The following is a 15,991-nucleotide window of genomic DNA, read 5'->3' on the forward strand; positions in this document are numbered from 1 at the left end:
GTTGACAATAAAAATTCGCTGCTTCCTCGCACGTATCATACATCCTAAGTCCCTCGTTCTGCACTTCTCTATGTCGATACAAAGATGAATAATCAAAAATCAAAACTATGTGTAAACCAATATAATAAATAAAAAATGTTCTACTATATTCATTAACAATTTATCCGTATTCTGAATATTGAAATAATGTAATTTTATAATTTAAACTGACTATTTGTACTTTTAACTATGAATGTATGTATAATTTTTGTTGTAAAGTTGTAAACGATCTTAATGTACTGTCTTCGTTCACAAATTGCTACATTTTTCGAATGTTTCTCTATCAATATGTGAAAGATAAAAATATAAGTATAAAAAATAATACATTTCAACAAGATCTTATGTAAATTAGTTTCGTCGATTACTAGAAATTAATAACTTTCCTAAGACTCTCTAAATAATTTGATTTTCCATAAATAAGATTTCGATAAAATATTCAAAATAATTTTGCTATAGAAATTGCGATAAGCTTATTTAAATCGATAAGTTGTGAAAAGTCGTGCAGCCAATGCCATCTGGCGGTCGACGATTGCACATGCAAAAATAACGGAACGGCAACCGAAATACAAACACTCAGATGATTTAATATAAACAATGTACTTCCATCATTATTTGCAAATAGTTTTTTTTTATACAATATATGTGAAAAACATTTATTTTCGTAATCATTCTTTCTTTAATTCTATAAAATGAAATATAGTAGTGATGAACTTACAAATAAAAAGAGGAAATAAAAGATGTTCTCACTTCTGAACCTATTTTACCATTATCGATAAATACTGTTGATTATCTGCGAAATTCCTTTTTCATACTCTGATATAATGACAGGCTAAAATAATATTTAGAGACTGTATTCATAGTTATTGTTTATATTAATTATACATTACATCGTAAAAAATGAGGATTTTATATTGTTATGATTTAGAAAGAGATAACTATGAATACGCCTTAAATCCAGTTTAGTAAATGAAAATAATATTAAGTTTTTTCGATCCTCATTCTCTTACTCTATTTCATTCATTAGTCCGGAAAATGGTTTATTCTATCTTGAATTTCTTGATTTGCAACTTTGGAAATATAAGTAAATTTCGTCTTGATCTCATGTTTAAAATATGTCTTTAACCCTTTGCGGACGAGACAGTTCGAAGTCAACCGTACCGTGGGGGCCGAGCTGATGCCACGATAGTCATTTAAAATTGCCAGCGCACACTTCTGCTTAGACACGATTTTCGTTCATAACACTCCAAGATGTCAAATTCTAGACATATGTACATGCACAGATTCTCCACAGGATAAATAAAATGACACACATATGAGTCTTTTGGTTCTATCAGTTGTTTTCTCCGAACGCGTATATAAGTTTGTCGCTCATAGCGACGCATTTACGTGGGACACATATATGAGTCTTTTGGCTCTATCAGTTTTCGCCAAACGCATATACGAGTTCCTCGACCAAATTGATGGCTTATGCAGAACGCATATATGCAATATGCAAATTGCATATGATACGTATGTAAATATGAAATCACGAAGCATTTTTACTAATACCTTATAAAACAGCTACGTAATCAGCGCTATTTGGCTGATTATATGTAATATCTTTTTCAGAAAAGGTGCACATTTAGACTTTGCTCGATTTTATTTGAATTAATATGTAGTATTATTCAAATGCTCGATGATCCGTATAAAAAAATTGGCATAAATACATGTATCGTTTAAATTTTTCATCCTTAGTGCGTTTATATATTTGAAATTATCTGATCATTATAAAACAGATAATTTGTTTAACACGTTGAATGCCACGCTAGTTTTACAGGGATTGCCTGTGGCGCTACGATGAATTTTTTATTATGCGATACGTATGATGTTGAAATATTACTTACAAGAGATATGTTACGGCGTATAATCATCATTAATGAATTTATCTCACTGAGGTCACCGGTGACCACCGTGGCGCTGAAGTGCGATTTCGCGCGATTCACTTATTTTTTGCGATTATTAATTATCTCATATTGTTTCTTCGCGTTGCAAATAACTGTTCTATGTTGTTACGTCCCGGGACCTACCATAAACCATAATCCACCCCTCGGTCATACTTATACAAATATATAATATATAATAAATATTTAATATTTATAATATTAATCAAACATCTTTTAAGTCGAAACGTTTCTTAGAGGGTTATTGTTCATTAAAGTAAAACACGGAAAAAGCGGGTTTTTTCCATGTTCGACAGCCACTGACGGGGGGCGCACATAATAGATCTACATTTCATGTATAAATAAAACTATTTTTATATGTTTTATACTGTATTAATTTCGTCACACCATTGTAGTAACGATGGTAATAATAAAAAATTTATAACTATTGACATTTGTTCAAATTATGTATTTCTACAAATCTTGACGCACCGGTCACCGGTGACCCCCGTGGCATTCAACGTGTTAACCAGAACAAAATTTTTTTGTAATATTCACATTTCAAAATCGAACAAAAAATTTAAAAAATTTCTTCCGAAAAAATTAATATTTTTATATTGGATTTTTATATTATGTTAACACTTAGCCACCGCCCATTTTTCCAAGTATCGAGGACTAATATTCACTACTTAAAAAACAAAGAAGTCTAAAAATTATTTAAGTGATTAATTATATTTTGCGGTAATGATTTTATTTAACGATTTCACATATTGTTTATACAAAACATCAAATTAAAAATATATATTAAAAGCATAAAAAAATATAGGTAGAATTAAAGACATTAAAGATGACAAAAGATAAATAACACGACTTGAACGTGAAATTATAAATTCATAATGCATTTTAATATTTTTTTACAGTGTGGTATCGTTCGATTATAACTTTATTTAGTCATAACTGATAGTGTAGCTTTTTAATTAATTTTAACACTACTAAATTGGTGTATTTTATTATATACTGTACTTTATAAAAGCAGAAAAAGTGGCGCAATTAATTGGGAAAAAATCCAGCTAAACAATAACTGATAATAACAAAAAAAAAAAAGAAAAAAATGAAGAAAACGCGTTGCTAAAGTCAAAAAGAGAGATCTCCTCGTTCGGTCACGCAGCAATGTTCTTCACAGAAGGGAGATCTCCGCTATTCGGTTGGCTAAGTGTTAAATTTTACAACGGACGTTATTTTGTTCTCAAACTAAAATTGATTGATATAACACGTAGAAATCTGTTATTATTTGTATTTTTAATTTGTAAGTAATATTGTTTTTTCTTCTTTTGTACTCACAGTAATGTGATTAGTATTTAAAGCAGAACCCAAATTTTGTCAGTTTATAATTATAACACTATTTATAATGCCTCCCAATTTGTACATAATGATGATTTCAAGAAAACTTTTACTACTTTTCTTTCGATCAGCATATAATATTTCTCCAAATTAATAAATTTTCTTTACATTGCTAATGTGAAATAGCTAATCAACATAATAAACAGAAACAAGTATCGTCACAATAAAATCTAAATGATTATTAGTCAAATATCCAACCTTATATCAATTAACTGCAAAGAAAACGTTTAGGAACCAAATTGAATTGGTACCCCATGAGATTCCAAGATATTGAATAAATAAAGAGAGTAACAATGTTACCCTATCGTACTAAAAATAGTATTTAAAGAGCCTAAGACAAATCAGTCTTAGACTTTACTCGACTGGTTTGATTTACTTTACTGTAATGATTATAAAGCTACATATAGATACAATATGTGTTATACAAATGCATCAACCACTTTCTAATAGTTATGCTTCTTTTACACTGTGGTTACATTCTCTTCATTCTTTTTTTTTCAAAAAAACGAGCTAAACCTAATACTGTGCTAAATGCTATATTTACAAGATTAGAAGTTGACTGTTCCATTTTTTATTTAATTATGTACAGACGCGTAGCTCTTGATTACAGTAGAGAGTAAATCAACAAATCTATTAAAATATATAAAACTAATTTAGTATTGCGAATGATATCTTCAAGGCAAATATGATTGAAGCTGTAATGAATTGATACTCGGAAACTAATTTGTACTTTATGATTTATTTTTACTACCTTCTTTTTTACTTTTTCGTATTAAATATTATATATCTTTGTTGATTTACTTCTAAATTTTTCCCCTTTTAAATTACATCCTTTAACTTTCTGTTTGTTTAAAAAAATCTTTAAATATACATTAGTATTTCTTTTCTTAACGTGGTTCATGCATCTGTAATCAATTTAGTGCAATGTGAAAGCATGGATTTACAAATAACGGCGTTGTAAAAGAAATGTTGTCAGAATAATAAAATAACTTCTGATATACATAAGAATGTTTAAATGCAATATGTATGCATGAATTTCTCTTGATATTTTATATAGAAATTTATATATACATGTAAATATTAATATAAAATAAATCTTGTATTCTCTACCAAATACCACGTTAGTTTTAGACCAAACTCCATGAAATTATAAATATGTATTAAATATGTTTCATTCAGTTCTGAAATTCATTTATCTATTTGCAAGCATTAAAATATCTACTGTATTGTATTTTAATTTGCAAAGAAGTAGTTTGGTATTCCAATTTTTGTTACTTCAGAAAGTAATTTACAGATAATCAGATTTTGTAAGAATCGATTTTGTGAAAGACATTTAAAATAAAACTAATATTTTATCAAACACCAATTTTAACCTAACCCCAATCTTGAACATGTATAAGTGCATAAATAAATAAGTTTCAAATTATATTTTTAATTTATATTGCAAACTATTTTGCAAAACAAAATATCTCACACTTTTGTCTTTTTGTGGCTTTTTTCTTTTTCTCTTTTAAATAAATGGTATTCTTTCCAAATTTACATCCTAAGTGATAGAGCAGGATCTCTGTCTTTACCTTTCTCTAATTTCATATGTGTATGTATGCATGTATACGTATATTTATATACATACACATACACATTTTATTAATAAAGTATATAACAAATACTGTATATAACCATGATGAAATATGAATTTTTAATTATTTGCATCTATATGCCTTACCTGTAAATCCATGTTTATTTGTATGCAATGATGGAACTTATTCATGGTATTATCTATGTACTATCTTTGTTATAATAATTTTTTCAATCCTAATTTCAACCTTTCCTGAGCTGGATTCACTTTGATTTTCAATTGTTGAATAAGATCATATATCTTTAAAGAAGGCCCAACTTTAAAACCGGTTAGGTCTATTATTTGGTCCTTAGTGAGTGTTAATAGAGTTTTTCCATCTATCTTACGTTTACTAAAATTATCGCAATATGTTGCACAATCATTAACACGAAGAAATTGTGCAACATCAAACACATTCCACTCAGATGGCACTAAATCACCAGATTCAGAACTCTTTTGAACACCATCTGCTAGCCTTGGGATGTATTTGCTAGAAGCAGATGTTACCTGGAAAATACAACTTACTTTAAATATTCATATTTAAAACTTTTTTATATGTGAAATTCAGCAATAATTTAACAAGGTTTAATATTAAATGCATAAATGTCTAGACGTTAATCTCACTAATTTACTATATAAATATAAAATATTTTATGTAGGATTGGAAATTCAAAAGTTTAATATTATATCTAATCAATCATTAATATTCATTAATTAATATTCATCTCTAATATGAAAATATCAAAATATATTTACATTAATGTACGACGTTGCAATTCGTTCTTTAGGTGGTGGAGGGCTTTGTATCTCACTTTGAGTATCATTTAATGCTTGACCTTGTCCAGTAGTAGGACTAGGTAAAGTTTGATCAGGTCCAGCTGGTTCTTCTGCTGGTTCTGGTTCCCTGTTTCTTTGTTCTGGTAGGCTTTCCAAGTCACGTTCTCTTTCGATTTTTATTCCTTGGGCTGGCTCTACTTCTCGTTCGCGTTCACGAGCCGTACTAATACGTTCACTGTGCCGAGGTAGAATGTTTTTCGCGCAAGATACTTTGCTGCTTTTTTTCACTTTTCTCTTAGCTTTACGTTTAAGGCCTCTTGGTGATTTTACTAAGAAATGGAATGAGTATGTTCATTTATGACATTAGAAAAAGAAAACAGAAGTTGGCATACAAGAATAGTAAAAAATATATTAATAATATTGAAACAAAACTCATTCTAGAAAATATTTTTAATCCATTCACTCCCAACTACAAGATATCTCGTAGTAAGCATATGTACCAAGACTGCCGACTACGAGTTATCTCGTAATGCTTTTTCATTTTAAAATTACCATAAATACCATTTTAGTACTATATCTGCAATTAAATATTAGATTATGTGAAGTTCCAGGTTTTTTTTTTAAATAAAATCTTGGCGCCTAGGGCAAGATGCTCTAAATTTGTCTAGCAATGAATGGGTTAAAATATGAAACTACAACATTTTCTTAGAATATGAAACAGGTATTTACCAGTAGGACTAGTGTTTTTATTGAGTACACGGGGCCCTTCTAATTTATGATCAACCAAATCACACCATCCAACTGGATAAATGTCAGGACTCTGACAATCTAGCCATTGATCATATTCGTCCTCCCAACCATCGAAGTGTACTCTTAATAACCTTCCAATCACCCTAGTAATAGTAGCAACACAAACTAATCTAGGATCCATTAAATCAGCTGCTTCGAGCCTCATTCCTTCAATAAATCCATGTTGAGGTATTTCCTATAATGAAAATTTCTATATGTTGAAAAGCAATGAATATAGTCATACATGAATACGAAATATAATAAATAGTACAAAACCTATAAAATTTGTACTTCTATAAAGGTTTTATAATATTTCTTACATTTATTACCTCTGAAAAATACTATCTCTGATGTTTATTACATTATTAAAATTATTTCTGTAGTTACCCTATTAAATAACTGCACAGGAGCGGGTATAGTATTCGTCTCTGTTAAATATGTATCCCATGTAAATGTAGTAGGATCATAGCCCTTTGGTGGTGTAAGTGGTAATCCATGTTGAGAACAAAATCCAATTGGAAAAATACAAGGTGAACATGAATGATAGCAGAACCAATCAGCACCACTTGCATCTTCATCATAACTATCTATACGGATCATTACATAATCTTCTTTTAAAACTTGCATAATTGTTGCTGCGCATATGGCAGAGAGATTAAGAGGATCAATGGCTTCTATTTTCATTCCTTCTCGAAATGTGTATCCAAGATGTACATGATGGTTCTTTGGCACATAGAAAAGGTCTTCAGTTGCGTCATCTTCACACAATTTTGATTTTGACACACGCTCCAAATATTCAGGATATGCATCCAACGTTTGTCCTACCCGTTTTGCCCACCCAACAGGATGTATAAGAGGAGAATCTTCGTGGCACCAAAAACCATTGTCTTCGGGTGGTGAATCATAGTATCGTACATGTAATCGTTTACCCACAATTTTTTGTATCGTTGCTACTTTTACTTGCGAGATTCTATTTTTATCTACGACTTCCAAGTGAAATCCACATCTAAAACGCGACTTCATACTATCGTTAACCTTATTATAAAAATTAGTTGGCAGTGTTCTTGCACCTGTCAATCGTTTCATTAGAAAATCCTTCCAGTCTTTGTACTTATCAGCAATTGCTGTAAAGGATTATTATGATTCATTATTACAAATTTTGTACAAAAACAAAGAGGGATCCATAACAATGTAAGCATCATAAATGTTTGCTTACTATTAGGTGGAATAAGAGGTTTTCCAATGGTTGCACACCAACCTACGGGGTGTATGTCATTCGAGCACAAAGATACCCAAAAATCTTTATCATCATTGAGTCCAAAACCCTCATACCTTAACAAAGCTCTATATCCAGATATACGTAACACAGTAGCAACCCAAAAGGAATCTGGGAAAGCTTCACATACTTCGTCGCAATCAGTATTTTCCACCTCTACTTTCATACCAACTGTGATATTATCCCATATTTCTGATATAGGTGCCTGAAACATGAAAATTAAAATAAAATCCATGCAAAATTTAAAGTATAATAGCAAAAATATCAGAATCTAAATTAAAAGTTAATAGTACTATATTAACATTGTATGGAAGACTGACATGTTTAAAACAAGATACTGGAGCAGCACAAAATCCAGGTTCTGTCAATTGTGGGGTCCAATCATAAGAACCTGCCATTTCAGCAGTTCTTTTTCTTCTTACAGGTAAATCCTCTGGCATTACTGGTTCTGATATAACTTTCTCTTTCTCTAGTTCAAAAGATTCTTTTATGTCTGTTTCTTCTTGTACTATGACCTAAGATATTTAAAAAATATTATATGATTTCTTCTTCATATTTTTAAAAATTAATTTTTACATGTAACTCACATTCTTTGTTAATTTAGACTCATTTGGAGAAGTTGAATTTACAGATGCGTGTGCCTCTACAGAATGTGATGGACTATATGTAGAATCAGCAGTAGGAGCTGTATGTTCTGAAGATCTTGCACATGCTCTACTACAAAATCGTCGTTCTTTAGTATAAAATGCATGTTTCACACCAATAGCACCACATTTTTCGCAAACAGCTACAACAAGATAATAGAAGTTTACAATTATACATCAATAAATTTATAATTTATAATTATGATCTTGAATTCTATATCTAACCTATACCATCCTTACGAATGGGAATAAAATTTAAATCTGTATGTGGTTGATATGCAATTGGTGTCTTTAAAACCAATCCAGGATGCTTTATAGGTTTTATTTTCCTATTGCGATTATCCTGAGTAGTTTGTGTTGCTGCATTGTTTACAACTTGCTCTCGTTCTTCGTCACCAATGTAATCTTCTAATGTCAAATATTCAGTCATTTCTTGTCTTTCAGACTGTGAATCATATTCCTGAAAAAACGATAATGATGGTAAATATTACTGTGTACATATTACTTATAGGTACAATGTAAAATTAAAATATGTGCGTTTAAAGGATTAGAGTTTACCTGTTGTATTTCTTGGGAATCGACAGCTTCCACAGCTTCATCAGGTTCTGAACATTCATTAGGGAACTGAGGTGGTAGATATCGTACCATAGTTGTAGGTGCAATTTGATGATTTCTAATATTTTCATATGGATTTGAACCATGAGGAAAAAAAGGACTTTCAGCTTGACGTGGATCCAACATAAGTTCATGTGTAGGTTCTCCATGTACCATCATATCTCCCATCCATACCATCCCTAGTTCCGGTAATCCAGGGATGGAAGCATACACTGAATTCATACAAATATCCATTCCTATATTCACATAATGATTGAAATATTACTCTTAGACAGATTATATATATTAATATCTTTTAGCATCGAATAACAGGATATTACAATCGAACGAACAATATTTGATGTAGGACAAAGTATATTCTACAAATACTGCAATTTCGATTAAATTATAATGCTTAATAGGTCGAAGGATTTTTAGTACATGCAAAAGAATTCATTTAACAAATTACTATACAGAACGTAATTTATTACACAAAAACAGTTTTTTGAATTGATACTATCGCATCTGAATTCTATTCTATGTCGTATAAAATGTGCAAAAAAAACTCAATATGATTTATTTCTCAAAGCGACGCCGAAGCTTTGAAAATCAACATTTATTCAACCTTTTCCACTGGGAAACATGTTTCAAAAGAAGAAGTTTCTCTTTGGAGATACACCATATCCTGTGTAAAGTATTCAGTCCCAGAATCATAAATTACGATGTAATTTAACGCGCGAGCATATCACATAGCGTAGGAAAACAAGTACGAACCATTAGAAGCTTGCATGTCCATGACAAAGCAGAGCCAGAAAACTTCTGTATATTCAAGTGGTGTGCACATTGTTACGCCACCTGATATCAATCATTGATATCATACAAATTTGGCGGTATATACAAAACTTTAATTTCCCACTTATTATTATTTTAAATAACGAGAATCTGATATGATGAAAAATGAGGAAGTAGGGAGAAGATTGATTATTTTATAATTATAATTATTTTCTATCATATTTATCAATAAGTTTGTTTATTTATGATAAAATTTTAAATAACCAATTTTGGTACTTTATTATTCTTAATAATGATCTTTTCTGATAATTTTAACCATTTGTAATGAGATGGCTTATACTCAAAAAACATAATTATCAAAAATATAACCTTTTTCCTATCTTTTAAATTAGTAAGTTATTGTGTAAAATATTATTTATTGTTATTTAATTTTATACAAATACAAAATTATATGACTGTAAGTAAAGTTTAGCGCATCTTCGTTTAGCATATTATATGTTTAAATTCTAAAAGTTTCATTCAAGATTATATAAACAGATCTCGACATTCATTATCGAAATAGGTTGAAGCATAGAGAAAACTGTCCGAAAATTGAGTCGTGAGAAATCAACATGGAAGATAAGAGGTTCTCATTTTGTGCATGCCTGACATACTATAAATATCTCAAACAGAGATACTTTCATGTACTGTTTACTAAATACATTGCCATATATTATATATAATTAATTTGTATACATATATAATAATAATTATTATTTTTAAGACTTTAAGAATAACATTCTTGTTTAAATTTTCATAAAGAAATAAATACTTCTAGTACAAATTATGTTTATTAATTTTCTAACTAGGATAATCAATACTAAGAAAATAAGGAATATGCAATTATAATTCATATATGCATACATATACTTACAGAAGCTATGACATTATGTTTTAGAATAATTGAAACATTTAAAACATCGATAATTATTTTCAGTTGTCTTTGTTTTTCTGATAAACTGCACTGTTTTTATGAAATAGATAGTAACTTTCTTCCTAAACATGTTTCATTAGCTATCTAACTTTAATTATCAAACGATGAAATATAAACAAAAAGAATGTTAAATCATGTTCTTTACAGTATTCTGTAATAATGTAAATATGCGATATATATTTCTAATATAGGATTTATTTATCAAGTAATACACTCAATATTTTATGAATATGATTAATACATTATATTACTATGTTAAGTATTTGTGACTTGTAAAACTACTATTCGTTTTGAGCTTTGGACTCTAATATTTTATTCAAGTCTACCTAATTCATCACCTACCTAATTTACAATGGTAATTATTTTTGTATTAATATTATTATATAGTTACATTTAAGATTAATCATAAGTAAGAATTTTTAGTCCTATAGATCATAAAGGAAGATAAAATAAAGAGATTATTTTGTATAAAGTAAATATTTTAGTAAAATTAATATGAATCAAGAAAGAACATCAAGAGAAGTGAAATTCCCAGTACCATGGGGTCATATTGCAGGCAAGATTTATGGATCTCTGAAAGAAAAAAGAGTTCTAATGGTGCATGGTATTTTAGACAATGCTGGTACATTTGACAGGTTAATTGAACACCTTCCACAGAAGTACCAATATGTGAATATAGATTTGCCAGGGCACGGACTCTCATCTCCAATGCCATCTGGAATGCCATTGCATTATTTTGATTATGTCCATACAATATTGTTTGTTTTGGATGCACTAAAATGGCAAACCTGCATATATATTGGACACAGTTTTGGAGCTCATATTGCAACATATTTCAGTATTTTATACCCTGGAAGACTTGAAAAAATTGTAGCACTTGATGGATTTCTACCTTTTCTGGTTAAGGATATTGTTCCTTACATTCGAGATATATATAATTTAAAAACTTATACTAGAGATTCTAATATACTTTATACTAAAGATGAAGTAATGTATGCTTTGCAATTTAAAAGATTTGAGACATTAAGAATGGAGGCTGCAGAAGCTTTATTTAAACGTGCAGTCACTAAGGTTGGTGATTTGTATAAATTTAATCGTGATACAAGATTAAGACATGTTGTTAGACCATTTTTTACATTGGAACAACATAAGGAAATTTTTAAAAAATATACAACTAAAACATTAATAATTATAGCGGATAGTTCCATGCGAGTAAATATTTTGTTGCAAATAGTAAAAACATTACCACTAATTACTAACAGAACTGATCTTTTTACTGTAATTCAAGTCAGAGGAAATCATGATGTACATAATAATTATCCTGAGTGGGTAGCACCACACATATGTACATTTCTAGATGATAAGTTACAAAGTAAATTATAAATTATTTATTATTTCTATAAAATATATATATTATTTTTATAAAATAATTTTTATTATATAATATTACATGAAGGGGATATGAGAATATAATTCATATTAAATTTATTTTTGTAGTACTTAATGTAAGTCATTTTTTACAGTATTTATATGCACAGAGTTTATTATAAGTATATACATTTTAATCTGTATTGAAATATATGTACTTAAATTATTGAAAAAAAATGTATATTTAAAAATTGGTAACAATTATAAAAAATTGTGTTTTTAAAATCATTTTACTTTTACCCGAATTATACCTTCACCTTGTAGAACTTTTATACATACTTCGTTACCTTGTGAAATGGAATTCTTTAATTCATCTTCTAGTAATATTGCCATATGATTCATAAACGATCCATTTCTTTTTGTATCATAATTATGATTTAACGTCAATCTGACTTTGTACCAACATATTAAAGCATTCGGTAATAATTTATTATTAGTTGCATTTATTTTTCCAAAATTTATCACACGTTCAGCAACTTCATTTTCTCTCATTTCTATCAATACATTTATATCGGATAAAGCTTCATATAAATACAAACTCGAATTCAAATCAAAAATTTGATTTATCTGTAATATTGTATATAATATTATAGGGAAAACTTTGTAATTATATTGTCTTATTATAACATTTTATATTTTACCTTAAATTTGTTAATGTATTGTGCAATACCATAAGAAGTTGTATTATTAAAAGTATTATGTGTTTCCTGTAAAGGAGTATTATAAGGTAATTCGGTATTAATTTTTACGTATGAATACACAAATTATCTTAGCATGTTGACAGCGAACATATTAAACAAATCTCTTAAATATACCTTTTCACAATTTGGTGTATTAAATGCAAACGTTGATATATCTTGTAAATTTTTATCTTCTACATAAACCATATTTGGCAAGTCATCTGAAAATACAAGCTGACCTACAAAAAATATCTGTTCAGGTAACAAAATGCCATTTGGTTTAAGTAAACATCTGTAAAAAGTATCAAAATTTTCATTCTGTTATAAACAAAATGTAATTACACAGCTTTTGAATACATTCTTACCGAAAAAATTCATGATTATATTCCTCACTATAATCTTTCAATTCTCCTTTAATGTCAAAATCATGAATAAATATAGTATCTAAGGAATCGGAAATATGATCATACTTTGATATCATACATAATTTATCCTTGAAACCATTTTGTTCTGCTATTTGTTTGATAAATTGTTGAAATGCTATATTTTCATTTTTGTAGTATAAAATATTGCTATGCTTATTTTCCTTTAGTAATATTAATCCATAAATAGGAAATGGGGAAGTATCTAAAATACTGTGTATTTCTTTATTAATGAATGATTTGCTAACCTCGGTAAGTAATTTTATGTACTCTACATCATTTAAGAACGTTATGACTTCTTTTGGTAAACGGTACAAAAATTTATGATCATAGCTATCACACTGAGAATTATTTGATGAATATGAGCATTTAAGTTTTCCTTTCAACATTTCTCCCTTAATTGCAACTGCATCACCTTTCTGTAATGATTTTGGTATTGTAGGAAAAATGGCAACTTGCCAACATGATTTTTTTTCTGAAGTGTCTATTGTTATTTCCTCATCAAGATGTAACTTAAACCATGTTATTAAACCATCTATAGTACCACTACGTTTACATGTTATATCTATAATATTTTTTATTCCATCTGTATTAAATTGTTGTAAGTCCGACAAATCGTTGAAATTGATAGTGAAAAACGCTGTGGGTTCTACTATGTAATTAACTTCCACATTTTTTAAATTTTCTGTGTCGTAATATTCCTCATCCAATAATACAGACACATTATCAAAATTTAGAGGACAAAAATGTTTTACTTTATCAAACATCACAGCTGATTTGTTTCTTATATATTCACATTCAACAGCAGCTATGTAAAGTGTAGCTCCCATTGGTATTACTATGCCATTCTTATCCAAAACATTTGAATGTACGCTCATCATGGATGGTATCACATGTTCTCCAAATAAACCAGCATCAAAGGTTTCTGTAACTACTAATTTTACTCTAAAAGATTAGGAATGAAATTAAAGCTTTTTTGTTGGTTTAATTATATAATTATTATTATTATCGTAGAACTAACCTTTCTGCAATATCTGTAGGGATTACAAGGTCCGAAGAAAGTTTTGGTAATAATATTATGTCTCTGGCATTGTTAGTTTGAAATACTTTCTCCGCAATTTTTAACATCGCTGGTGAACATTCACAGGCATAAATTTTTTTAGCACCTGCATTCTGTGCATATAAACTTAATAACCCTGTACCAGTTCCTACATCTAATACAGTATCATATCCTTGAGAAATTCTCTTGCGAATTACACACTCAAATGCCATGTTTCTCTGCTTGTCATTTAACATTGGAAAATGCCATCTATCTACAGCCATGCTATATGCATTTTCCAAGTTCCTTTCTGCTGGTAAAAAATTAGGATTCGCTTGCAGGGCTCTCTTTAAGTATTTTATTGCCTCTATTGGATCATTATTCCTTTAACAATATAGTTTTTTTCCTCATTATAAGGAATTTTAGCGGTCATGATATCTGTCACGTCAAAAAATTAATTTTAAATTGACTGATAATACATTAATTCAAGCAATGAGTTAAATTACCTTAAGAGATGCGCTGCGAAATTATTTAACATACGAGGATTGTTTGGATAAATATCTAATGAACGTTTGTAACATAAAACAACATCTGCAAATCTATTCTCACCTGCTAACTGTATTCCCCATTGACCTTAAATAAAAACATTTTTAAGTTTTTAGGCTTTAAAAAATACTGTTGATAAAATAACAACATACAGAGAACATCAACAAATGCTTCTTCAATTTCTAATCTTTTTGGAGGACATAGTTCTGCAACAACCGTATAATATGCATATGCTTTTCCTACGTTCCCAGTTCTATTATGATCGTAGGCTTTTTGTAATGACTTCTCAACTATTTCGTTTAATTCTCTCTGCATTTTTAATAGTATATCATATCTCCTTTATATTTATCATGAGGAAGCATACCCTTGTTTACCGTTTAAAATTAAGCAAAAGTAGTTATTTATTGTTAGGAATATAACTACATATATACACCATGAAGAAATATAAAATTAATAAAGACTCTTTTTAACTGTAATTTTTTTCGTTAAATTGAATGTTTTCTATTTATACGCCTATCATCATATAAAAACAACTTAATACTATTTATCTCAGAATGCCATCTACTGCTATAATGTCATAGATAAGAAACTTATATAGATGTTGATCTTTGAGATTTTAAGAATTATACCATAGATAAAGTATAGAATAGATCTACCACCTAATGAGGCTTTTGCACTGGATTATTATGTTCATTATTTATATCATTTTCTTTACTCATTGAATACGAAATACAAAAGAAGAGGGGTGCAATTAAAATTATATATGGATGGAAGTTACTTGTTCCAAAAATAAAACGGGAAGGTGATATGGTAGTTAGAAAACTGTATTAAAATACAAGATGTTTCAAAACAAAAGGAAAATTTAAATACTATCGACGTTTTTATGGGTATATGAAATATTTAAAGTACAGTTTGGATAGTTTCGAAAGAGAAATAACTACTTAAAAAGAAAACCTTCTTTACTTCTATTAGAACATATCTTGATCAGTATTTTTAAGCAAAGAAACATCTGTATTTTTCTATTGCATTTTGCGCGGATATTAAAATGAATATTAAA

General features: G+C 28.9%; 3 protein-coding genes across 7 annotated transcripts; 1 reads left to right on the forward strand and 2 right to left on the reverse strand.

Moving 5' to 3' along the window:
• Window positions 1-1,358: 1,358 nt before the first annotated feature.
• LOC122572438 (polycomb protein Sfmbt-like) lies at window positions 1,359-9,868 on the reverse strand. 4 transcript variants are annotated; one of them, XM_043737385.1, is made up of 10 exons: window positions 9,829-9,868; window positions 9,019-9,311; window positions 8,686-8,920; window positions 8,404-8,603; window positions 8,137-8,331; window positions 7,757-8,021; window positions 6,928-7,664; window positions 6,481-6,736; window positions 5,731-6,080; window positions 1,359-5,481 (listed from the first exon to the last, which is right to left on the reverse strand). In XM_043737385.1, exons 1-10 carry the CDS (start codon window positions 9,848-9,850, stop codon window positions 5,152-5,154), a joined length of 2,883 nt encoding a protein of 960 aa, XP_043593320.1. In that variant the 5' UTR covers window positions 9,851-9,868; the 3' UTR covers window positions 1,359-5,151. The 4 variants fall into 4 exon arrangements, with proteins under 4 accessions (XP_043593320.1, XP_043593322.1, XP_043593323.1 ...); XM_043737387.1 differs by having other exon boundaries at window positions 9,019-9,287; window positions 9,829-9,856; XM_043737388.1 differs by lacking the exon at window positions 9,829-9,868 and adding an exon at window positions 9,680-9,822 and having other exon boundaries at window positions 9,019-9,287.
• Window positions 9,869-10,681: 813 nt separating this feature from the next.
• Window positions 10,682-12,361, forward strand: LOC122572981 (serine hydrolase-like protein). Its single transcript, XM_043738779.1, has 2 exons — window positions 10,682-11,174; window positions 11,243-12,361. Exon 2 carries the CDS (start codon window positions 11,315-11,317, stop codon window positions 12,200-12,202), a length of 888 nt encoding a protein of 295 aa, XP_043594714.1. The 5' UTR covers window positions 10,682-11,174; window positions 11,243-11,314; the 3' UTR covers window positions 12,203-12,361.
• Window positions 12,362-12,462: 101 nt separating this feature from the next.
• Window positions 12,463-15,488, reverse strand: LOC122572980 (protein arginine N-methyltransferase 9-like). Of its 2 annotated transcripts, none has more exons than XM_043738776.1 (7): window positions 15,087-15,488; window positions 14,895-15,021; window positions 14,371-14,772; window positions 13,293-14,294; window positions 13,063-13,219; window positions 12,889-12,954; window positions 12,463-12,814 (listed from the first exon to the last, which is right to left on the reverse strand). In XM_043738776.1, the coding sequence occupies exons 1-7, from the start codon at window positions 15,247-15,249 to the stop codon at window positions 12,473-12,475; spliced, it is 2,259 nt and encodes a 752-aa protein (XP_043594711.1). In that variant the 5' UTR covers window positions 15,250-15,488; the 3' UTR covers window positions 12,463-12,472. The 2 variants fall into 2 exon arrangements, with proteins under 2 accessions (XP_043594711.1, XP_043594712.1); XM_043738777.1 differs by having other exon boundaries at window positions 14,371-14,826; window positions 15,087-15,100.
• Between the last annotated feature and the right edge of the window lie 503 nt (window positions 15,489-15,991).

The sequence above is a fragment of the Bombus pyrosoma genome, linkage group LG11, assembly GCF_014825855.1.
Source record: "Bombus pyrosoma isolate SC7728 linkage group LG11, ASM1482585v1, whole genome shotgun sequence".
Classification (NCBI taxonomy): domain Eukaryota; kingdom Metazoa; phylum Arthropoda; class Insecta; order Hymenoptera; family Apidae; genus Bombus; species Bombus pyrosoma.

Excerpts from the sequence above, each read along its gene's own strand:
- LOC122572438 (XM_043737385.1), bottom strand. The coding sequence starts at position 9,850 with ATGGACATGCAAGCTTCTAATG. Across the intron at positions 7,665-7,756 it reads ACCTCTTATTCCACCTAATA|CAATTGCTGATAAGTACAAA; the intron begins GTAAGCAAACAT and ends AATCCTTTACAG. Across the intron at positions 6,737-6,927 it reads CTGTGCAGTTATTTAATAGG|GAAATACCTCAACATGGATT; the intron begins GTAACTACAGAA and ends TTTTCATTATAG.
- LOC122572980 (XM_043738776.1), bottom strand. The coding sequence starts at position 15,249 with ATGCAGAGAGAATTAAACGAAATAGTTGAGAAGTCATTACAAAAAGCC. Across the intron at positions 14,295-14,370 it reads CCTACAGATATTGCAGAAAG|AGTAAAATTAGTAGTTACAG; the intron begins GTTAGTTCTACG and ends CTAATCTTTTAG. Across the intron at positions 12,815-12,888 it reads AATACATTAACAAATTTAAG|ATAAATCAAATTTTTGATTT; the intron begins GTAAAATATAAA and ends ACAATATTACAG.
- LOC122572981 (XM_043738779.1), top strand. The coding sequence starts at position 11,315 with ATGAATCAAGAAAGAACATCAAGAGAAGTGAAATTCCCAGTACCATGG.